This window comes from Rhipicephalus sanguineus, chromosome 9 (genome assembly GCF_013339695.2).
Source record: "Rhipicephalus sanguineus isolate Rsan-2018 chromosome 9, BIME_Rsan_1.4, whole genome shotgun sequence".
In the NCBI taxonomy this organism is placed as follows: Eukaryota; Metazoa; Arthropoda; class Arachnida; order Ixodida; family Ixodidae; genus Rhipicephalus; species Rhipicephalus sanguineus.
Genome location: NC_051184.2, coordinates 47,163,982 through 47,188,902, shown reverse-complemented (window position 1 = coordinate 47,188,902; position 24,921 = coordinate 47,163,982). Strand labels below are relative to the sequence as shown.

The 24,921-nt window shown below is 49.2% G+C and overlaps 1 protein-coding gene across 1 annotated transcript in view; it reads left to right on the top strand.

The window, feature by feature from the left end:
• LOC119405117 (membralin) overlaps positions 1 to 22,337 on the top strand; it is a 195,179-nt gene extending 172,842 nt beyond the window's left edge. Inside the window, exons 9-12 of the mRNA XM_037671912.2 lie at positions 10,794 to 10,877; positions 16,209 to 16,341; positions 18,866 to 18,965; positions 20,065 to 22,337. Coding sequence (XP_037527840.1) covers positions 10,794 to 10,877; positions 16,209 to 16,341; positions 18,866 to 18,965; positions 20,065 to 20,847 — 1,100 coding nt within the window. The 3' untranslated portion in view covers positions 20,848 to 22,337. The remainder of the gene's footprint in view (positions 1 to 10,793; positions 10,878 to 16,208; positions 16,342 to 18,865; positions 18,966 to 20,064) is intronic.
• The last annotated feature ends 2,584 nt before the right edge of the window (positions 22,338 to 24,921 follow it).

The following is a 24,921-nucleotide window of genomic DNA, read 5'->3' as shown; positions in this document are numbered from 1 at the left end:
GCGTTAGGTTTTTGCAATATCAATTCTGTGCTTGGCAGTTTCATCTGGGCCGTTACTTTTTCCGCCTCCCTCTTCGTTTCCCCCCCCCCCCCCCTTAGGAATCGTGTGCACTGGGCGTACAGCCAAAGTCGTAAAATCGTCTTCATCGACTCCTATCACGTATGTGATAGTCTTCCGATGGCCGTTCGGAAACGACGTTGTCGGCTCTCCCGGTTTTCCCCCATTTTTGGTGTCCCCCGTTCAGGGTGACTCTTCCCTTATTCCGATTGCGCATTGGAGTGCCATTGTGTGTGTGTGTTCGGTGGCTGGAACGCAACACGGTTCACGTGACTCGGCGAGGGATTCTCCGCGCTAAAAGCGCGGCCACCTCGCGCTCTATCCAGGGGAGGCGATTGGGGAACAGGAGGCGAGGTATATCGTGGCAGAGAGGGGAGAGGCTGGGAAGAGGCTCGGAGAGTAGTTGGGAGGAGAAGGCTTACCTTGGCTCGGGAAAGTGCAGTCTGGGAGGGATTGTTGAAGAGAGGAGGAGGAAGTAGAGGGTGTGCGCGTTCTACTTCCTGTCTGACTTCCGGTTGCGGGCTTTTCGAAAGGATCACCAGCGCGCCGGAGCTATCCGATGGCGGCTCCTTCCTTTCTTTCTTCCCTCTTTTTGCGTGCCACTCGTCGAAGACCTAGTTCCGGGGGCAGGAAATTAAGATGGGGAAAAAAAGGGGGAAGGAGAAGGGATGCAGTCAACGTGTGTGTATGTGTGTGTGTGTGTGTGCTTGTGTGTGTATGTCGCGGTGCCTGACGGAGGCGGAAATGCCCCGGATTGTATTGGCCGGGTACAGATTTTTCGTGGACCTTGGCCACCCCCCTCTCCGCCATCCTTTCCCCCTCCACCTTAGCTCACCCCCGCAGTACACCTCCTCTCCCCCACCTTCCTGCCCATCTAACCACGTGACCCGGGCTTCAGTTTTCACTCTGTGTACGCAACTGTGTCGTGGGGCTGCCGGCGGGCGACGCGTATCCGAAAACCTTCCTTCTCAGCGGCGCTAGAGGAGCCTCGCTCGAGCACGTCGCCTTTCGGTCGCTTTTAGTGTTATTAATCTCCTGATCCAGGCTGCTCCCCCCCCTCTCCGCCGGCTCCCCACCCACCTCACATTAATTTCTTTCTTGCGCGTTTGCGGCCACTGTTGAAAGTGATAAGCTCACTGTCTTGTCCACACTTTCGATCCTTTATCGTTTTGTGTGTTAAGATGACGCCGATAGCTTTATCTGTTTAATTCCCGTTCTTTCCGATACAGTGGACGCTGTATGAATAGAGAGCCGCACACGGCGTGCCCATCACTAAGCAGAATAAAGAGCGCTTCGTTTCCTGCGCTCTGTATTCTGCTTAGTGATGACCAGCTAACACGCCCAAACCCTATCCCTAGCGCTGGTCCCACCGTCCCGTCGTTAGCGCTCGTCCCGTCGTCTTCTTGTCCTGCGTTCGTTTTTTAGATGCGAAGCAGCTCTTTGACTCACGTGTGTAACGCCGTACGTTACGTGCGTCCGTACCAATGCGCCGCAACGCGTTCCCCTTGCCGTAGGTGTTGAAGCGTTGCCAAGTAGGTCACGCCACAGCTTTGCGTTGACGTCACGCTCCCCTCGCACGCTTCCCTCGCAGGTGCTCGTTGACGTCACTCTTTCCCTCACCCGCAGCATGCTCGCCGTAGCGCCCGCAGCTGCCGGCTGCTCCGCCCGCTCGCAACACCTCTGAACGTGTCACTTCTCTCTCGCTTCACCCGTGTAGTCAAGGCGAAACGCGCGCCTGCTCCGGTCCAGCGCCCGTGTCTCTCGACTCTGAAGAAACAACGACTACGAAGTCTTGCCAAACGCTTTAATGAAACTTAAAACGAAACCCAACCCGCCTCCCGTGTCTTTGCGTTTCAAACAAACGTTTACTCGAGTAAACGCTACACCGAGTTTCGCTTCAAACCGTTCTTCCAGCACCCGCGTCGACGCCCGTTTCAACCGGGTCAACGCCGTGCGCACCGCTGCTGCTTCGCATCCCACCAGGGTTCCCTTCGGGGAGATGATGTTCAAGTTTTCTGCGCTCTGTATTCTGCTTAGTGATGACCGAGCAACACGCCCAGACCCTATCCTCTCTGACGCGCCTATCAAGTTTGCCAATCTGTTCACTTGTTATTTCGCCTTGTGTGTTTTAATTTTTTAAATGCGAAGCATTTCTTAGCGAACCTCTGGCACTTTGAGCGTTTCTATCTACGTATCTATCTATCTATCTATCTATCTATCTAGCCGCCTACGTCTGGGTGCTCTCATGATCGCCTCCTTAACTTGGTGTAGCCCAAAATTTGCGTGGGAGGGTAAGATGATTTGACGAATATGATTGCCGGGTCATGACATGAATAACGGTAAAATCCTGTCGTGTACGTCGTCAAACCCTTTTCACTAGACACGTGTGGCACATACCCGTTTACCACGGGCCGCGGTGTACGGGTATGCGCCACAGGTGATTGACAGTTTATGTCCACCCAGAAACGGCGAAAACAGACATTGGTAACTTAAATGCTAGAGAGTTAAGTAAAACCAACATCGGCAGCGTTGATACAACGAATGGAAATCATGAAAATTAGGGTCCCAGCAGGAATAGAACCCAAGCATTCTGCGTGGCGATCAGGTATTCTACCATTGAGCCACGCCAGGTTTATAAATTGGTTTGGAAAAACAGCCTACGCAGGCGTAATAGCAGTGCAACGTCAATTGTGGTTGTGGTGCTGGCTGTCTAATTTTACAAAAAAGCAATGAACACTACATGATACCCCTACGATGTGTACTCCTACGATACAGGCGTCATATCAGATTAACGTCTGTAGTTCCAGTGTTGGCTCCGCTTTTATAGCAGTCTAATAAACATTACGTTTGTATTCCTATGATTCAGCAAGCTATATTGAAGCATTGCTCGACCCCGGAGGAATGCATTAATGAAAGTTACGTATGATATCCACATCACCGCAGCGTAATGTGCACTTCGTCCACCAGAACGACGCAGTCTCCTCTTCATTTCTTACGAGGCTGGGCGATGGCCTCATGCTGACCGAGGATGATGCCAGATTGATTGACAGCCGCTTTGTAGACTAGGCTACGTAGGCAACATACGCCCAGATAGTCTTCGAATACGACAAACACCATCCACTGATGTTGGTCTACGTAGCACTATCCAGGCCTACCAGCCTCGACGGCCTATACCTCACCAACATAGGCGTGCGCACAGGGGGGGCAGGGAGAGCGGCCGCCCCCCTTATTCACCTAAGAGGGGGGGCGCAAAGTCAGCCCCCCCACATTGAGATAATAGGGAGGGGGGCAATGTCAGCGCCATACAATGACATAATTGGGAGGGGGGGGGGCTGCAACAAACCTTCGCCCCCCCCCCCCATCCTGAAGGGGAACCTTGCGCACGCCTATGCTCACCAACGTGAAGGGTGGCTTCAGGTTCCGACATGTCGCTGGCTCTGTCGACAGACGATTTGTCGACGAAATGACCGAGGCATCCACGAATTCCAACAGCTCTACTATACGACATACTTCACTACCCATGGGCCCCTCGTCACCACGATCACGACCGGATCCTATAACAAGTCATCACCAGCTGCTGGTGCTCACTGATCACGGTGATGATGCCCTTGTTCAAGAACTATCAAGAACTTCTTGCACACATGCACACAGGTTCGTGAAACGTGCGTGCGTTCTCTGTACACATATAAGCACTACATATCAGCTTACCGCTTCCGGTGTTGGTAATACCCACGTTGCCATTGGCAGCGTTACCCAACCGTAAACAACTGGTTATGTAACACATATGCGGCTCTTCAACATATAATATGTGTGCTTATAAAATTTATACAAATCTTTAGCGTCATTTTGTAACGTGTCGCCCAGTAAAAAAAGTTACGCCACAGTAACCTACCCGCCGCATGCTTCGCATAACATCGACTCCCACGGTACGCGGGATCTGCCGAATTTTTTTTTGTTGCGTTTGTGCGATGACGTGCTCGCCATGCGGGTGCCCTGCGGTTTGCCTCCGTAACGAGGAGCTTCGAGGTCCCCGTAGGCGCGCCATTTTTAATTAATTCGGTATCTGCGAATCCCGACCGACTGCACCAACCGCAGCATCGTGTCCGTACAACTTACGTACATGTAATGAAAACGGGGGAGATATAGGTGTGCTTCGGGAACTATTGCGCGCACAACCGTTCATTCCTAAGGATTCCTGCCCGTGCGAGTCGTCGGTCCAGTGAATCCGTGGATTGTACGGTTCAGGACTTAAGGATGCAAACTCCGTTCGTGTTAATTGTTATTTGGTGCGATGTTTGCACAGATCGTGAAACCTCGGGGAACGCGAAAGATGTCGTTTCCTCCGCTTCGTCCCGTGTAATACGTAACAGGGCCGGTGGGCGGCGCCACGTAACAAACTCTCTCGAAGAGGTCAATTCACAAGCGAAATATGAGGCATTATTTCTCTATGTGGGCAATGTACATAAGTCCTGTCCTCTTCTTCTCTTCCTGCCCTTCTCCCTCATTTGCATATGACCGCCTTTCAGGTGTCAGCTGCATTGCGGCCATCAATAAACATTTCCCTTTACGTCCCTCCTTTTGTATATATTTCGTCGAACAAGCAGCCACTTTCTACTACTACAAGTACTACTACTACTACTACTACTACTACTACTACTACTACTACTACTACTACTACTACTACTACTACTACTACTACTATTACTACGACGACGATGACTGTGTAACTTGCGCCCGAGGACAGCGTATAACTAAAGCCTAACGAGAAATTTCCCAAGAACAAGTTACTTTTTAAAAGGAATACGCCATTCAGATGAGACTTTGTGAGTGGGAGGGGGCCGGTTTAGTCCGCCTTTTTCATGTCCCTGTGCTGCCCTCTGGCTTTTTTGTAGGGGGGCGGAGCTTTGCTGCGTGACTCGGGACAAACGGAATCAACAGAACAAAAGCCTCCGAGATCGCGTGGGGAGACCCTGTACCAAAACGTTTCGCGGCATTCCCGCTAGGGAAAGGGCGCATGCGCCGCGGCGCCCACGCAAGCCGAGACACACGCTGTCGTTCCCGCGTGCGGAGTTTTTCTTCGCGAGCTCTATCGAACGCGCATTGACACACTCGATGCGCGTTTGTTTGCCTGAAAAGCCTTCGACTTGTACGCATACCGAGTCGTGGGCCGTATACGTAGGAGGTTGTCAGCAGTCACGAAGTCGAGCGTTCCGCCGTATTTCCGTTCGTGCTTATCTTCTCCGTTTCTCCCTGTCGGTGTCGTCACTTTGGGAGCTGCGTGCGGTAAGGTACGGCCTCCGCATTTTGACGCTACATTCGATCCCTATAAGCGTGTAACGGTGCTTGAAACGACCAGTAAGGTTGCTTTATGGATAGCAACTCGGCTATGGGGAAACAATGTCTTGGGTAAGGCTAGAGAAGAAAGCGTTGAACTCTCTCGCTCTTTGCGAAGAAACGAGCCCTGAGAAAGTTGTCTATGATCTAGTAAGTGCAGGCATCCTGTAGTAGATGTCTCGAAATATGACCGCCGCCTCCTCGGCTGTAATATGTGCGCTACTGGAATTGCAACGCATTGCGGTGTGTCCGGGGCGTGGGCAGGGCCAAAATGCACGGGAGGTCATCGAACGGAGTGGCCGACGTTGGCGTTCATATTGCACCATAGTGTCACGAGAGGAAAGGCTGGGTGGTAAAGGGGGAAGGGAGGAAGACTCCAAAGACAGCAAACGGCACGTTTCACTCATGCCGCTTCCAAAGATCAACCTCGTTCACGTCGTTTTCTATGTCAGGACACTGCCAATCACACACAAACACGGGCAGAGCAAGCTTGTGATGACGACACCGCACCCCCCCCCCCCCCGCCCTCTGACCTTGATTGTGTGCGCTTGACAGTGTCCTGCTTGCCATGGCCGCTCTGTAGGCGCGCGCTTGCTCCCACCGGCCGTGGCTATGCATAGGCGTACGCAAGAGCGGGGGGGGGGGGGGGGGCGGCTATGCTGCTATGCGAAACCAGCTCCTTCAAAAATAGATGGATATTAGGATGATGATTATCACCGTCGTGGGTTAACGTGTAAAACACGCGCGACAATATGTGCACGAAGCAAAGTGTAGGGCTGGGCCTATAGTTGGTAAACCACTGCGAATACACTTCTTTCGCATATCGCGGCGCGCGATCTGTCCCAGTTTTGTCGGATACTTCGATTTTTCCTTCGTTTCTTTCTTTATATATTTTTTTGGTACTCGAGATTTTCGGACATGACGAATCGGAAGAAGGGGTCACACACAGAGATTAGGCATGCTTGCTGCCGCAGCAGCCGAAGGAAGCAGGGCAGCTTCCGTTTACCAGAAAGTAAAACTGTAAGCGAATAAATAGAGGGGGCGGGGGGGAAGGGGTTGGCGGTGGTGAAGCAGCATCAGCAGCAGCAGCAGCAGCAGCAGCAGCAGCAGCAGAAGAAGAAGAAGAAGAAGAAGAAGAAGAAGAAGAAGAAGAAGGGTGCTCCTTTGAATCGTACGGTTCTCGTCGGGTTCTGAGCCATCGAGGAAGAGGAGGATGAAGCGAGAAAAAAAAGAAAAGAGGGCGCGGCAGTCGTACGACGACTAGGACGAGGAGCGAGCTCTGTCGGGCCCTGTGTAAATAAATAACCCGTTTGCTCCGCGTCGGAATGATTTAGTACGGCTTTTGATTAAGCCTCTCTCTCTCTCTCTCTCTCTCTCTCTCTCTCTCTCACGCCCTCTCACGAACCTATAGGAGAAGCAATAAAGATGGGAGAGGAGGGTTCGGAGGAAACGGGAAAACGAAATAAATGGGTAAAAAACGAACATCTTGTCTCTGGGTGCCCAACATGGGGTAAACGGAAAGAAAAATAAGAGCCACTGCTTTTTTGGGGAGGCAAAAAAAAAAAACGGCGCCACCACTGCACACAGATGCCGCCTGTGCCCGCCATGTTCCTTGGGTCTCGTCGTCGTCGCGCAGTCGTCCTCTTGGCCGTGTCTTCCTCCCTTGGCTCAGCTGTGTGTGTGTGTCTTGTTCGCCAGCACGTTTAATCCCCTCCGGTTTTTCAATGGACGACGAAGGGCTCTCTTTTTTTTATTTGTGTTCTTTACGTTCTGATGTTTATGTTCCTTACGGTATTCGTGTTCAGTGTTCTTTACGTTCTTACGTTCACGTTCTTTATATATGTTCTTCGCTTTCTGTGTTGTTCCTTGTGTTTCGCTTCTCGCTTGGAGCGTATACGAAATCGTATGAGTACGGCGAGACGGATAAGACTCGGGCAGAAACTCGGAAATTCAGATTGCATCGGTGATGAAAAAGAGAGAGGGCGAAAACGCAGAAAGAAAGGAGCAGCATTCGGTTGGGAGGGGAAATAGTAACAACAACAACAAACGACAAAAAAATCTGGGACTGGAACGGTCGCTGCGCAGGGTCGACCGCGGCCGACTTGCATGTTCCGGGTCGTTTATTTATTTATTATTATTTTTTTACGTACGTTGCTTTTCGTTGTGGCAGCAAAGTAGACGAAGAGTACGCCTCGCCCGACAAGCCGAAAGATCACGTTCAAAGAAGGTTTACGGGGCAAGCGAGATTTGGGGGAATGAATGACCTTTTTTTCGGGGACTTGCCGGTGAATCACAAAAAAAATACCTAAAAATAGACGAATGAGATAAAAAAAAAAGCTCACTGTAGTGGGTGGTTACGTAGGCGTATGTTATAGAAAGGTGCGTCTGTGCTGTGCCGTGTTCGCTTGAGTTTTTCGCGTGGTAGTCGTTCGTAACGCAGCCGTTAAGTATACTTAACGTTAAGTATACTTCCTTATACCTTAAGGGACACTAAAGAGCAAAACGATTTTTCTCATATTAGTAAAGTATACTCTTTCACGATGCCAAAAACACCACGCTTGCGGCGAGAAGACGCTTAGTAAGCAAGAAAACGCGCAGAAACAAAATGTGGGTGGCGACGCCACCTGGAAGTTTCCGCCCCGTTCGCCGTGACGTCATATGTTTTGACGGCGCCTACTAGGGACTACGTAGTTCCTAATCGGTAAAAAGTACATTGTCCTCTGAGGGGGGCCATAGACTTAATGTACCTAGTTTGGGGTAATTTTCTTGCGCCAATGATGCCGAAATACGATAAATACACTTTGAAATCCGTGACGTCATGCGGGGAGATTTCGACGCAAATTTAGAAACTAAACTTTGAACTCGATTTTCTCTTCTAATAATAAACCTATGATGGCGAAATGTTCTCTGAGCACAATTTATCGATCTAGGCCGATTCATTGTTTCTCTTTAGTGCCTCTTTAACGTTTAGTATATGAAGACGCGCGGGAAAGCTTTAATCTCCGAAGCCTTTGCCATCTGAGGTCGTGGGCATAGGCGTGCGTAGAGGGAGGGGGCAGGGGGCGGCCGCCGCCCCCCCCCCTAGTCACCTAAGAAGAGGGGGGAGCAAAATCTGCCCCATCCATTGAGTTAATAGGGGGGGGGGGGCGCGATGAACCTTCGCCCCCCCCCCCCCCCTGAGTAGGAACCCTGTGCACGCCTATGGTCGAGGGCACGGGTTGCTCATCACCGGAAGTCGTGACTGATGATGATGATGATGATGATGATAGTAATATTCTTTGGCATCCACTTTGAACCCGCGTGTTGGTCAAGTTGCCATCCGTAGCCTGTTACGATCGAGCGTTGTATTTCATCTAACGCAGTTTCGCATCCTGGCTGTCATTCATTCGTATTTCCTCACTTATCATAGATATGCCTCTATTTCTATAACTTCGTGTAATCTGTAAGCTTCTATAATCTTCACAGAGGCCTCTACTTCTAGAATCTACACCTACGACGACTTCGATTCTGTCAGTCTTTTTCCTGGTTTGCCATTTCTCGCACCAATGTTCTGAACATCTCTCGATAAAATACGCCCTTGGTACATCCGTCGAAACTCTGCCAGAACTCGTTCTTACAGCTTCGCTTTGTTTGATTTTTCAATTGCTCAGATTCCCTTTCCCTAGCGAAAGTATTTCTTCTTTTCCTAATCAAATCCGAATCTTTTCCGAATTATTTTCCGAATCAATCAAATCGTGGCCTTGGGACGTTAAAACACCCACAATTATAATCCGAACACCTCCTTACAACTCGGCCTCGCGTTTGCATGCCGTGTTTATACATTACCCGTTTCTTTTAAAGAGATTTGGTTGCGGCTTCTCGTGCCTTCATTTTAAATGAATCCTTTCTGTAACTTGAGTGAAGTGAGCTTCTTTCTAATGGCTGTGTTTCGGCGCCGCTCCGCTTGAATTGGCAGTCCGTGTAGAACGCGAACTTTCTGTCCGCTTTTGCCGCGCACGTTCTGTCGACGTTCCTTGCTGCTTGGCTCGCTGGCCTTATCGTTTCTAATTCCGGAAAACGTGCGCGAGCGGGCCGTTGTTTCGGCGTCACCGGAGCGAACGGAGCCGTTCACGTTTACCATGAAGCGTGGAGACGACGCGTGAGCCTTGACATTCTCGTCAGCGGAAAGAGATGTGAAGACGACAAACGAAGCAACCGGCCCAGCTACAAATAGGATAGAGTTTGTATAAAAAAAAAAGAAGAAAAAAAAAACGGCGGAGTATTAGCCGACACAGCCTGTTCAAACGAAAAAAAAACGTTGTTCCTAAAATAACGTCTTGCCTATTTTCCGCCGGATAATTGTCCCACAGGTGGCCTGAGCCGAATGTTACTTCTGTGCTGCAGGCAACGTGGGGCGTGCTTAAACCTGAATAAAACGCTAGCACATGTCATTTCCAAGCGCACCGTGCTAATTACCGTTTCATTATTGAGGCGAAAGCCTTAGATATGCCCCATAAATCTCAAAAAGTGACCGTCGGCGGCGTCGTCGTCAACACGAACGATGAAAAAAATATATGTCGTGTGATGACTTGACGTCATCATCACAGATCACCATACATTCTGACGTCATCATGACGTCATTGCACGACATCGTCGCTTGATCAAAGGTAGGCCGATCCCGGAGGCACTGCAAAATCACGTCGGGTGCAGAAAGCGTGCAATGCCTCTGATCCCGGAGGCAGAGCAAAACAACGTTAGGTGCATGCAGGAAACTTTCAAGTAAGGGGGAATCGATAAAATCGACTGAGCAGAGAAAGATACAGTAAAAAAAGGAAACATTTCCGCGCATGCGTGAACAGGGGACATTCGACAGAAATGCGCTTCCTAGAGACTATGTTGGCTTGACCATGTCGCTGCACGTCTGATGTCCCCTGTTCACGCATGCGCGGAAATGTTTCCTTTTTTACTGTACCTTTCGTAGTCTGTCATTAAACAATTGGTAGTTGGCGCTTCTCTGTCTCCTCTTCTGCTTCTCCCTTTTTCAAGAAATGTATTTCGCGCCTCAGTCTTCTGTACCTAAGCAATACATGCACCAACTAGCCCAGAAGCATGTCCTTTTAGAGAAAGATGACTTTTGCCTTCGAGTCGTCTTAGGCGAACGCATTGGGGAGCGTGCGAACTTTTTCGTCCTAAGGAATAATGAAAGGTACAATCAATCAATCAATCAATCAATCAATCAATCAATCAATCAATCAATCAATCAATCAATCAATCAATCAATCAATAGATCAATCAGTAGCGTTTACGTGTTTCTTCCTAAACATGCCTGTACTTCAACCGTTTGAATTGTGTACCTGTGGTTCACGAATTGAACACATGATAGCGAGTTCCAGCTTGTTTTTTGTTCTCTCGTTTTTCCACAGTTGAGCTGCTGCACATGCTGGAGTTCAACTCGACGATCAACTTCCCGGCCGGGCCTCTGCTGACGGTCATCCTGGCGTTGGTTGGTGAGTGTCAACAAGTGTCAACAAGCGTTGCTTTAACTGCGGTCACAGTCGCAATGAAAACTTTGTAGGCGCCTTCCGTCGATCGTAGTGAACATCACCAGAGCCCTCGGTTTGAAAACGCGTGCGTTGTGTGAGCACTCACCAGGTATAATGGTTGTTTCGGGAAGTCGGTGACATTTATGTTGTCCTTTGCGTTATACAGTTGCGTCTCGTTGATCCGTTTTTTCACAGAAACCGGAAAATAAAACGTATAATCCAGAAATCGTATTTAACCGAAGAGGTTAAAAAAAGGTGGTAAATATGAATACTCTCTCAGCAACTCACTTTTATTGAGCGACATTGAAGTAGCTGGTCAGGTTGCGCTGCACTTTCTTCTTTTAGGGGCGAAGCTCCTTAAGGCGGCACCCGTTCGTCCCTCGTAGTTGTCGTAGTCGTAGTGCGTAACCAGTCGTAACGCTACTACCAGATCTTGACCTCCAAGGTGGTGCCGGTGGGAGATTTTTCCTGTGCGTTGTTGAACGATAAAAAATTCGCAGCATGCGCGTTAACTAAAAGCCGAATTATTCTGTCTCTCATTCCCCATTAGCAGCCATTGGCATGTTCCAGTAGGAAACGTTAGAAGTAGAAGTGTAAGTGTTAGCTAAACGCCGACTTCTTCTGTCTCTCATTCCCATTAGCAGCCATCGTTTACCTCCAAGGTAGTGCCTGGTGAGATTTCTCCTGTGCGTGATTAAACAATAAAAGTTTTGTTCAAAACGCCGTTGATTGATGAAATAAACCAACGAAAGACGCCAGATGTTTTGTAAAAGCAAAACGAAAGAACGCCAGATGTTTCTAAAGCAAAACGAAAAGACGCCAGCTGCTTAACGAAAGACGCCAGATGTTTTCTAAAGCAATGGTTTTCTAAACAATGAAAATTCACAGCGTACATGTAAAATTAAAGTGAGCTGCAAGTCGTCATAACTCATCGAACCTTTAGTATAAACGCGCCCGATCTCACGTCGGTGATGATGTACTGGGCAGAATTCACGGAAGATTCACGGTTTACCGATGAACCTCCGCAGCTTCGCCCACTCATCATCATTCACTCCGTGGATATGCTGTGATTTTTCATCATTGGACGCAGCGGGCGCACCTGGCAGCGATCTTTTCGCCGCAAAACCCACGCCGATGCGGCCTCAGAGATCGTGGATTGTTGAAACGTGGTTTTAGCATGTATACCGAAGAATATAGACATATTGGATTTCTAGACATCTGTCAAGATCCACTTTCGTGGTCGTATTATCCAATTTTTTTCGGTGAAAATGTGATCGTATTAAACGCATGCAAATGCATAATTTCCAAGGGACGTTAGCCGTTAATAAAAAGGAAAAAAAACGCATTATGCAGAATCATATCAACGAGGTTCCACTTTATAACGTTGCGAGCAGTGGACGTGTATTTAATATTCCGCAAGGTTATTGGCCGTTCCTTAATTGGGTCCCCCCCCCCCCCCCCGTTTCCTCGGCTACGCCTTGGATTTCGATGGAGGCGAAATGCTGTGTACTGCGCAGTATCAGTGCATGTTAAAGAATATACCGGATGTTCGAAATTTCTGGAGCCCTCCCCTACGGCGTTCCTCACAATCATATCGTGGTTTTGGCTCGTAAAACCCTAGATATTGTTATTACGGTATTTTTCATTGCAAAGAAATTTGGCAAAATGCAACGGTTGTACGCTTTCGCTTAGTGATGGGCTAAGTGATGGCGGTAAGTTGCCCGTCGTGAGTTTTAAGAATGTCTCGTTAAATGTGTATCTGTGAAGTGTGTGCGGCTGCTTTCAGGCGGGCCATATTGCGTCACGGAAGGTGAATTCATTCCAGCAGGAGGAACTGTATCGTCCTCAAACGCCGCGAGCCGTGCTTTATTTCTTCGGCTTGTGTATAGTAGAACGGCTTGTAGCGGGGAGGGGGTGCGCAGCACCGATTCTCTGGCGTTCGCTCTTTGACCTCTGGTGGGCCTTATCTGATTACGCGGCGATCTCGTATCGCGCTAGAAAAAAAAAAAAAAAAAACGTCGTAGGGTGGTGCCTTGTTCACTTCTCTGCCGCCCACTCCTGCGCACTGCCACGCATGCCTGGCTGGCTCGTGCGCTCGAACTTCGTATCTGTGACGCGCTTCTTTATTTTTTTAATTTTTTTCCCCCGTTTCCTTTCTCGGCGTTCTCGCGGCGTACACACGGGGCCTCAAATCTGCACGTTCGCGTCCTCCGCCGCCTCCCCCCTTTCGTATTATAATTTTCCGAAGGCAGATTTTCGTTCCGCTCCGTTTCTCCTTTTGAAGAAGACGATGTCTGCTGCCGCGCTCCTCCTTTGCCGCTCTTTTCCGGATTTGCCTCCCCCCCCCCCCTGTTTCACCCCCTGTTCCCTACCCTCTGTTCTAATACCGTTATTTCATAATTTTTGCTTCTTGACGATATTTTTTTGGTGTTAAACGAAATTGGAGGAAAGGGATTCTCGGAGCGCGAAGTCGGCGCGGCACATGAATAAACAAGTCGGGGCCTCTGGAAGCCGCTTCTTCCCGGCTGATACGAACACACCGTATATACGAACACGCGCCCGCGTCTGTGATATATTTTCGTCTTCTGATTCCGGCGAGCTCCGCCAAGTCTCCCACGCCGACTTCTTATACGGTTTGAAGCGTCGTCGTCTGCTGCTGCTGTTGCTGCTGCTACGCGAGGGGAAACTTTTTTCTTTCTTTCTTTGTTTCCTTCATTCTTACACGTTTGCTGTGTTTTATTTTCTTTTCTTTTTTGTTGTCTCTCCGAGCGCGCGATTCTCAAATGTAAGCAAGTAACGAGATTAAACGCGAGGACGAACTTAAACAGAGCCGGTGCCGCTTAGGTGCGGATACAAGCGCCCGATGAAAGAACGGAGTTGAGCCTCGCGCGCGAGTCGATGCAATCCATGCATGTTTTAACAGGTCACTTAAACACGCGTATATTCATTTTACTTTGTTTATAAGCCTCTATACGTAGACGCTGTATATAGATCTGTCGTGCTCGGAGCTCACTGAAACATTGGGCATGCTGGTCCGTTGCTATTTGCGCACTTCTAATTGATAGCGCGTGTACTGTACCAACGTTATTGACTCTAAAAACGTCGTACTGTGCACTGTATAAGAAAGTAAAAAAGGAGTCCTTCTTACTGTTTTCGGGGAGCCCCCCCCCCCCCCCCCCCCCGAAATTTTGATGACACGTGGTGTTTTATCGAAAATAAATCATGAAAATAGGCGTTTTTATCAAATAGTCAAAGTTTTCAGCAAGTGCCCCCCCCCCCTCCGAAAAAAATTCCTGGCTATGGGCCTGGTCATTAAGAGTAGCAGGTTGGATTCCAAGAAAAGGCAAGCGCGCGAGGGGGAGGCAGAAATCTAGGTTGGCAGATGAGATTAAGAAGTCTGCGGGGATAGCGTGGCCGCAGCAAGCCCAGGACCGGGTTGATTGTTGGCAAAACATAGGAGAGGCCTTTACCATGCAGTGGGCGTAGACAGGCCGATGATGATGATGATGAACAACAGTGGCTGCTAGTAACAAGGGGTTATACAGCGCTTGCGTCGCAGAGAAAAAACAAAAACAAAACACATTGCTGTGATCGTTGCATAACTTTCAGAATGCGAGTCAGAAAAGCAAAAAAAAAAAAAAAACCAGAGGACGCACATATTTGCGCTGTCACATTTCGTTTGACGCTTTGTCTCAAAGTCCGCGTTAGGGCGCATTCAAACATTCACCCGCCCTCTGCGCTGCCTCGTCGTCGTCGTCGTCTCGGTGATCTCGTATTCTCACTCGCTCGCGCCCGGCTCGCCCGTCTTGGATACAATTGGCTTTTCAACGAAATAATAATATATGCTGGAGCCAATTGACGTGTACTGTCCCGTTTTTAGAGCGCCTGCGCACTAGCTTTGACTATATGCATGCGTGTGCTTTCGAGCCTGCCTCGTTTTTACGCGTTATCCTTATAACCGCTGCGTTCTTCTTCATTGTTTAGTTATTTATTATAAGGGTTTTCAGAATGTACCTTCGCGCTCCCTGGCGTGGACGTCCGCGCTCTTTTTTCTCAAATTTATTGCCTCCATGTGCATGGCCATGTTGTCCTCGCTTGCATCCGCGTATAAGAACACGCCAGATATTGGAAACTTGCGATGACTGTCATGGAGTTTGACTTGACAGCTCTCATTCTCTCCCTCTCTCTCTGTCTAGCCTTCCAATACCTGTATGTAACGAGAGCGCGAATGCACACACACGCACCTGACGCTCCGAGGCTTGGCTTGGCTTGTCTCGCTGTCTGGATTGTTGCCCCGTTTCCTTCTTTGCTTGTTTCAGTTCAGTTTCTTTTTCGTTTGCACCGTTCGGGTCTTGGATGCCCCGCGGGGGCCAGCTTTCGCTACCGGTGCGCGGTATACAGACGCACGCGCTGTTTGCTCGGGCGTTCAGCGTTCACGCCATGTTTGACTGTGGGTGGGCTCGATATGTCCGCCAATAGGATTCCGAACCCGGGGGCCATGAGCAAGTGGCCGTTATCTCGTGGCTTTCTTTTATTTCATTTTTTTTTTTGCGTCTTAGCCTGATCGCTTTGTGCCTTAACTGCGTGCCGCGGGTCGCGTACGCTCTGGCTTCCCGCCCGTAGCTGAAACCTAAGACTATTTTACGGAGGCGTTGTAGATGCGGCCATCTTGGGCGGTTAAGGTTGCCGTTTTTTACGCGAACAACTAAATGAACGGTATAGTATATGGTGAATACGTATACGCCTCAAAATGACTGCAGAGATGTATAGCGTGGTGTTTCATAACCTTCTTAATTAAGAAGGCCATGAAACACCAGGCTGTGTAGTCATTTTGATGCGTATACGAATCCACCGTTTACTATACCATTCGTTTAGTTGCACGCGTACGGAACGGTACGCACTCACGGATTAAGCGCCGCTGTGCACACAAAACCCAGAAGTAATCTGCGTAAAAAGCCATGAGGGCGGCGGCGTCCAGGAACGTAATACCGCTGTCACACGATCACATTTTAGTCGCGATCGGGCCTGGTCCAAATCGAATTTGTTTACCGTGATTGGCTGAGTTACGCAAGCTGCAGAAAAGAGCCAATTGCGGTTGAGAAATTTGATCCCGATCGAGCTTAATCGCGATCGGCAGTGCACGGTATGACACCTGTATGCAGTAACATTGTCTTAGGTGGCGCCACCAATCCAGCCGCTCACGGTTAAACGTCCCGTAAACGACGAGAAGTTTGCGGACAAACTATGTAGTATCTCTCTACTGCTCACCCTGTTCGCTTATATGCCTTGGTGCAGGCATGGAGACGATCATGTCCGAGTTCTTCAACGACACCACGACGGCCTTCTACATCATCCTGATAGTGTGGGTTGCGGACCAGTACGACGCCATCTGCTGCCACACCGCTATCACAAAGAGGCACTGGCTCAGGTATGTATACTCTATGCTTTATATATATATATATATATATATATATATATATGTGTGTGTGTGTGTGTGTGTGTGTGTGTGTGTGTGTGTGTGTGTGTGTGTGTGTGTGTGTGTGTGTGTGTGTGTGTGTGTGTGTGTGATCATCCGTGTCTCCTGTCTGTAGCTGGCCTAGAGCGGCATCGCTACATCTGCCAAATGCCGCAGAATGAAGCGTGGTACCACAACTCACAACGAAAAAAATGTAATGTTCGGTTATCCTTCCTTTCCTCAGTGTGTCTTTTTTTGTTTTGTTGCGATAACAATTATGTGGTCACTCTCGGCGGGTTTTTGCTGTCGCCGTCGCCGTCATGCTCCGTATAAAGCCCAAATCGATGACGTCGCTTCGCGCATCATATGTTCTACGCGCTACTAAAAGCGCGCTACCGTGGGGACGCCTTAACCAGCGTTTTGTAGAGTTACGCGAGATCGGATCCAAAAGAGTTTTGCTGCTAGCCACACTTCGTATAACATTCCAATTTATTGCTATCGCGTTCATTTCTTCGCCGTTGCGGCGAAACTGTGTTTTTTTTATGTATTAGGCAGTTAAAGAAAACGTTTTGTTCGAAATTGAAGTTTCCTTTGATCTACACTATTCCCACTTTTTGTTGTTTTTTTCGCGCTAGAACACTTCTAAATCCACGGAATAGCGTGCGCTCCGACACCAAGTTGCGGTTGCATCCAAATCCCGGTGACACGCACTCTCGCGAGCGCGCACAGAATCCTGCCGTAATGCCAAGCGTCGCCCGAGAGGGGTCTCTGCCGTTAATGGCATCCCGCACCTTTCAAGAACCGCGTGAAACGGAGCGTACACACAGAAAAGCGCGCGGATCCGTGCGGCTTGGGTTGCGCAAACAGTACAGATGCGAACATACGGTGCCCGCCCCACGGAGACTGTTGTTTTCCCGTTGACTTTTTTGCATGCTTTCTCCTTGATAAATGAACTCCCATTCAAGTGAGCGTCGAATAACTAAAGAGACGGAAAATAAAGGCAGAATAAAGAAAGCAGTCGGGGCTATAGCCTTTGATACATGTGGCGCTTGGAAATTGCAAAGAGTTATGTGAGAACAGTCTCGCCGCTTGAAGGGGGGGTGGAGGGGGGCGATCTGTGGTGTCGTGAAAGGCATGGCATGGGAGCAGCGTGGTTTGTTGTCTACAGTGGTACAAAGTTGTCTGCTGCGGTGCGTTGCCCGTTGGGCTATACGGGGTGGTTTCGTGACACACAGTACCGGAGGGCTGTCTTTCCTTTCGCATTTTTTTTTTTGCTAGTTTCTGTCGCCGCTTGTAGTTGCGCGTGTTCGATCGCAGTGGCGCTCGTCGCTAGATAATTGTGGGGACAGTCGTCGTCCAATTCTACCGCTTCATTCATCATTACACCCCGCGCCCTTTGCACCCCCTATTGTTGGCGTGCTCACTCGTGTAGGTGGGCGTTTCTGGCGGGAATTTGTGCCTGCCCCTGCACCCGACGTGGATCCGAGCCTCCCTTTTCCCTGTGTTGTGGCCTTGGCTTCGGCTGCGGCTTGTTTTCTCCGCAAGCGAAGCGTGCGAGAAAACTCTTTGTTGTGTAAGCGAGGTGGTATACACGCTTCTGAAAAAGGGTGTTTCGATAGTCGCGGAGAGGATGGGTAAAAGAAAAAGAAATGTGTGTGCGTGAAGTGTGTGGGCGTTCGTTCTTTCTTTCTTTCTTTCTTTCTTTCTTTCTTTCTTTCTTTCTTTCTTTCTTTCTTTCTTTCTTTCTTTCTTTCTTTCTTTCTTTCTTTCTTTCTTTCTTTCTTTCTTTCTTTCTTTCTTTCTGTTTCATGATATGTCGGTGATAATGCGGTGTACGTGTATTGTTTGATGATGCTCTTGTCCATTAATCACTGCGGGTTTCAAAACGGCGCAAACATTGCAAAGCAGAGTAATGCTGTCTGGGCTTCAGACGAAAAGTAGAGAACGTACTGTTGAGGACCGAACCTGTACATGTGTAGCCGATGTTCGAAGACCATTCGAAGACCATTTGCACGGGCCAGAATATTCACTGGTTAAATGGCCTTCGAAGCCTATTCGCCCTAGTGAAGGCCATTAGCGGTATGCTGCTGCAAATAGTGCAGTTGTATACATCGAAGGCCTTTCGCACGGGTCACAATATTACCTGGTTAAATGGCTTTCGGAGGCCATTCGCCCTAGTGAAGGCCATTAGCAGTGTACTGCTGCAAACAATGCAGTTGTATACAATGAAGCCCGTTTGCACGGGCCACAATCATCACTGATTAAATGGCCTTCGATGGCCACCCGCACTGGCGGAGGCCATTCGCGGTGTGCAGCTGCAACTGTATACATTGAATGTCATTTGTACAGGCGACAAAATGCGTAGGAATATGGTACCATATGGTACTCGTGCGCAGTATTCTGCCACGCCTACCTTGTGTAGTTTTCTGACACGTCGCTGTTGCTATCGATGCGTTGTCTATGGGGCGAAACCGTGAAACTTCCTCGTTCTTCGCAGGTTCTTCTACCTGTACCACTTTGCGTTCTACGCGTACGACTACCGCTTCAACGGACAGTACAGTGGACTGGCCCTGCTGACCTCCTGGTTCTTCATACAGGTCTGAGGCTCCTGGTGTCATCTGGGCATCGAGGGGAAAGATGTCTCTTGTTCCTCGCGTGTCACCATGTGCCGGCTTGTTACCCCTTGTGTTTTGTTGCCAGCATCATTTACTGGCGTGTTTTTCGTTGCTTTCAATCGCCGCTCTGCTTTTATGAACACCGCATACTATCAGAACTTTCACTGATTTATGCCTGTCACTTAGAAGGGCTGCTGGAAATGATAGCGTCGTCATAATCCCCACGTAGTGCACAATTGGAGTCAAACGCAAGTCCCTAATCAAGTGGGAAAAGTTTAGTTGGACAGGTAATGTAATGCGTAAAGCATCGTTTGCGACTCGGTCTTCTAGAGGGATGCGTCGGTGCCACGTTTAGAGAAACATGAGAATACGGCCAGGACGAGATAACAGATTCAAGTGTCGGGTGTCGGATTAGGACCATTGAAGAAGCTGGCGTAGTGTCAAGTCAGATTACGCAGGACGACAGTAAATAAAGACAACAGGGAGTGCAACCATCGGCAAACAGGCGTGTTAAATGGGGTAGTGACGAATGCTAGAGCTCGTCGTGAGGCTAAAATAGTTGAATCGCTCTTCGCTATTTGTCGAACACTCTTTCCGTCATAATTTCCGTCGTAAGCACCGTTCTGTTTCTTCCTCGGGCATTGTGGTGTGTTTCTGGATGCCATGCCTTGAAACTGTCAGCTTAATGCAAGAGCATCTATAGTTTCGGTTTCACACTACGCTTGTTTAGCGATTTTATAATTGATTTCTTCTAACGCGCTCTCGTGGTCGCTTTCCCTTCCTCCTTGGTTGACAATCGTGTATAGTTTTTTGCTCTATATAAGTGGCAGTAATTCTGAGTCGGTTTAAGATATCTATAGTTTCGCTTTCTAGCAGTCCTTATTTAGGCGACTGTGCAGGTGCTGCCGTCTTACGTACTTACTCACAGGGCGCTCGCAGCATTACAGCGTTGTTTCCCTTTGCTGGCGAACGTCGCGTATAGTTTCGATTTCTCAGTGTTCGCATACCCTAAACATAATTTGCCGTGACACTGACGGCACACGTTTCTTCGTCTCTTTGTTTGTTTTTTCATTCGCCGCAGCACTCTATGATCTACTTCTTCCACCACTACGAGCTGCCGTCGATCCTGCAACGCTCGGGCCTGGAGCAGGGCGAGCCCGCCCGCGCGGACGCCGCGACCCAAGCGACTGGTGCGGAGTCGACGTCGACGACCGGCGCGGGAGGAGGCGGCAGCCCCGGCGGCGCGCCGCCGACCGCAGCCGCATCGCAGCAGCAGCTGAACCAGCGCGGCGGGCCTTTCCACTCGACGACCGTCCGATTGAACGGCCACGGTGGCATCGCTATTCAGCAGTCCGGAGACGCCCCCCGCGTCGCCTTCATCCGGACCGTGTACATCGGCAACCTGCTGAACGCGGCAACCCTGGGTACTGCCTCAGCCGCCGCGTCGCAGTCGCCTAACCAACAGCAGTCTCAGTCGCAGCAGCAACAGCAGCAGCAGCAGTCTCAGCAACAGCAAGCGCAGCAGTCGCCGAACGACGTCTCGAGGACGGAGGACGCCAACACGAGGAACGGAGAAGACCACGTTCCCAACGTCTGCACGACCACCACCACGGAGACCGATGTGGAGGTGATCCAGACGTCCGGCGACACGTCGGAGAACTCGCCCAAACTGGCCAACGTCGGTGACGGAGTGTCCAAGGAGCGCAAGGAGTCGACCTCTTCATCCTGCGAGGACCTGAAGGGCGAAGCAGACGACGCGGCATCTCGGAACGACGAGACGCCCGTGCCAGAACAGCAGCCCCAGCCGGCAGTTCCCGACGGCCAGAACACGGCGGCCCCCAGCTCGGATGATGCCGCAGCGTAGTAGTGGACCATGGTAGATGTCTTCAGGCTTTACATGTTCCAGCGTCTTGCTTTTCCTGTTTTGTTTTCTGACACCTTTTTTTTTTCTTGTGTGTGGAGTGGACCACGGAAACATTGTCGGGCCCTGCTGGCTTGTGCGAGCGCAGCGCCGGGTCAAGTTAGTCTAGAGCGAGCCATCACGTTGGGCTTAGATGCAGAAGTCCATGCGGGTGTTCTCTGTTCGAGTGGAACCTCTTCACCACCGGTTTGTGTTCCGTCTTCGCTTCATTTGCACGGAGCGTAACACACATACTTTGTTCAATGTAGACTTTGTTCAGCGTGGAACATTGTGCCGGCAACTGTGACTACACCGACGAGAGCTAGTGTAAATGGACTCTTAAGCTATCGACCGAAGTATGATTCGTCGATGCTGTTGTAGTGACTCTGTCCCAGGAACAGGGCCCACCGCTGACCACCTCCAGCTTGCTGTACTGTGGAGCCGTTGTGGCGGCATGAACATTGAACACTGACCAGCGCAGCTGTTTCGTATGGCCAGGGCGCGTCACGCGGCCTGACCCAGTCATAGGCCGTACGATTTTTGTACAAAGTTAAAGAAACACCTGCACTAGTTGACTCTTCGATTGAGCGCGGTAAGGTGCAGGAAATGACGACACTTGCAAAACCTCAACATTGAGTGGTCTTGATCGAGATCCTGTGCTCGGTGGTGTCTGCCGCTGTGTATAGAAAAGTGGTCTTGCACTGCTTAACTTTATTTTCTGCAAGGACTGCAACAGGCTTTTAGGAATAAAGACTGGGTGAAAGAGCACGCCGCCATGATGGCGTGTATCTTTAGTTTATTCTTCTTTATTTTTGGGGACGTTATAAAACTGCAGAAAGTGCAAAAAAAAAAAAGGTTGAGTTTAGACGCTTTCCTTCTTTCACAATGCTTGAACCTTCTGGGCAAGTGACCCTTTTCCGTAAATGTAAATACAACTTGCAGTGGTGCACCATATTGCTCTGTGCCATTTCGTCGCCCTAGATGGCTACTTAAATAACTTATTGTCTGCAAATTCTATGCCATGTTGTGAATGCAAGGCACTGCTAGTAAGCTTCGACTTAGGGCTTCACGAGAGCTTCGAGTAGGCTTCTACTTCGGGTTTCAGAAGGGAGAACCACGATGAACTGCTTCATTCTTTTACTTTGTAAGTGGTTTTCCACGTGCAGGATTCTTCTTGCTCCATCCACGGTAGTGAAAAAAATTGGATCTTCTACCTATTTGGCAACTTAGGCGACTTGTGTTGTGGTGACATTGTTTCGTGTGTTTTTTGGGATTGCCGTGAGCTGACGACACACCTTCATCCTTGCTGCTACACTTTGCAAGCGTTGAGTCAAAAACACACGTTTTTTTTTTTCGTTTTTTTTTTTCTGGGCGGCGTGGCTTTAGTCCCCTTCGCTGTTCTCGACTCCGAGTTTGTTTCAAAAATAGAAAAATAAAAATGAAGATGCAACAACTTCACTGTGTCTGTACTTTTTTTACTGTGAACAGATGATGAAGCAACAGATTTAGCAATATATGTTCTTACGTTCTTTAGCAATATATGTTCTTATTCAGGCATTAAATGCGGAAAACTTAGCTTCACGGTCAGTTGGCTTGCGAAGACTACTAGCAGCGTGGCCTAACGCCATGACTTAGTTTATTTCCTTCTACCGTGGCCTCCGCGATCAGCTCCGGCGCGCTGCCGGAGCCAATCGCGGAGGCCACGCTTTGCAGTGGGTGGGTTGTACTGTATGTAGCACAAGAGAGGCAAACGTAGTCAGGCATGACTTGGGCCGGTCGCTCCCTGTAAAATGTACATGAGAGATTTTTTGTTTGTCTGCGAACTTTGCGTTATGTCACACCGGCTGTAAAAGCAAGAGGCCGGATAGGTGGTGCCATCTGGCGGTACCGAGATGTACCAGGCAAGCAAAAAATTGTTATTGCAGAAACATGGTGCGTTTTACTTGTCTGCTGGTGTAAATTAAAGAAGTTTTAAAGAAAATGCTGGAGTGTAAGCTCTCGCACCGCCTTACCGGCTTAAGTGAACCTCGCGCTTGCATGCCCACCCTTTATCTCGGAAACATGCTCTTTCCGGGTTGTGCCCGCTTAGCGATAAATTGTTTCGCTCGGTTAATGTAACCTCTAGTATTAGTATTGATGACTTAATCTCCAATAAAATTTGTCACGACTCCGACACTTCTTGTGGAAATCGGTAACACAAAGACACACATTGAGTGGTATCTGTACGCGTAAAGCTGTGCCAATAAAGCTTGTAGGGCGTGGGAGCAAAACGCTGTCGTTTTGTCCGACCCCTACTAAGATGGCGGCCGCCGCCGCCATCTTAGGCTTGGTACGGGTTTGCTTTTCAGGCATGATTTCCACTACAGCAATTTTTTTAAAAACCTCCTTGGTGTAAATTCTCGGCAGCGTCCTAAAACCGAATGATTTGCCTCTTTAAACTTTTTTCCCCCTTCAAGGACACGGGGCGAAAAGAGACATGCCTACAATTGCGGTTGCACGAAGCGTCACAGGATGTCGATACCATTGTCTGGTAACCCGGTATTCGTAAACCCCTTTGCGTATAATGGAAAAACGTCTGTTGTTTGCCATAGGGTCGACGCTGTACTGTTACTTTGCCTAATTACTCTTACGCCGAAATCACTTGCCCCTTGTGAATTTAGGCGAGGAAAGGGAGGGGGGTAATTAAGCAAATGAGTTTTGCGGAAATCGTGCGTGATGGACTCTCTCTCTCTATCTCTCTCTCTCTCTATATATATATATATATATATATGTGTGTGTGTGTGTGTGTGTGTGTGTGTGTGTGTGTGTGTGTGTGTGTGTGTGTGTGTGTGTGTGTGTGTGTGTGTGTGTGTGTGTGTGTGTGTGTGTGTGTCGTTCAGCTGATTAGAGCAACGTGGAGAGTGCATAGACCTTTTCACAGCAAAGAAGAAGCACCTCCTTCCTGGAATGTGGCACGGGAGTACAAAGGCTGACGTCACAGCCTCGGCAGTGCATTTTGGGGGGTCACGCATATTTAGGCCAATCCAAATGGGATAGTGGCGGCGCCCAGGGAACTTTCTGTGAAAAGGTCCTTGTTTTTGAGATTTGCACGTTGAAGTGGGGATTCGAACGTACCCTTGGTTAACAGATTCCGCGCCTTGTACCAACACTCGTAAACGTACACCTCGTCTCGTCCTGTAACACCGATGCCTGGGTAGCTGAAGGCGGGAGCCGGGCTGTGGCCTGTGGGAATCGGAATATCGTGACGGCGTACATTCGTAGTACCCGTGAATCATTTTGGTGAGTGCTGACGTGCCACATAAATAACTCTGTTTAAAGACAGTTTAAAGATACACGTTAACACTCTTTTGGAGAGTCGCGCCTCCCAGGACTCTTCTACATAGGACTAGGAAATACCTTGTTTCTTAGAGTGTACGCTATATTATGATAGTAGAGCACCAAGTTGATCTGGTTGGTGGAAGTTCATCGTCAAATGGTTTTGACTGCGCTAGAAAGACGGACTACAGAATACATCAAGACAGCGCGCGCAGACTAGCAACTGAATCGCATTGAGTGAAAGATGACATATATGCAGTGAACATAAAATACAGCATGAGCTCGCTGGCGAAACAGTCGAATGAAAGCGTTCACGTGACTTTGTTTGGCCAATCAACGCACTGCGAAGAGAGCGAAGGGTGGTGTCCGATTTCGATGCCGTATTCGTGAAACTTGTCTTTTTTTGACGGCTTCGTCAGCATTCGAACGAAACCAAGAACAACCGCGCTGGACCTTAGCAGTCTTAGTTAGCGGTCTATATGCGGGAAATATCGGTACGCATGCAGTGTCACTGCCTCATTCAGTCTCAACCGAAAGGTTGAGTTGTATAGCAATTTTTTTAATGCGTTAGCATGGAGTAGGACCGGAATGGGGAGGCTGCGTGGGTGAAGGTGACCGTTTGTGTGAAGTCTACCATGTTTAGTCGCATAGTGCCACAACTGCCGAGTAACGGTGGCAAATATTTATTTATTCATTCGTTCATTCACTCATTCATATTGTCGA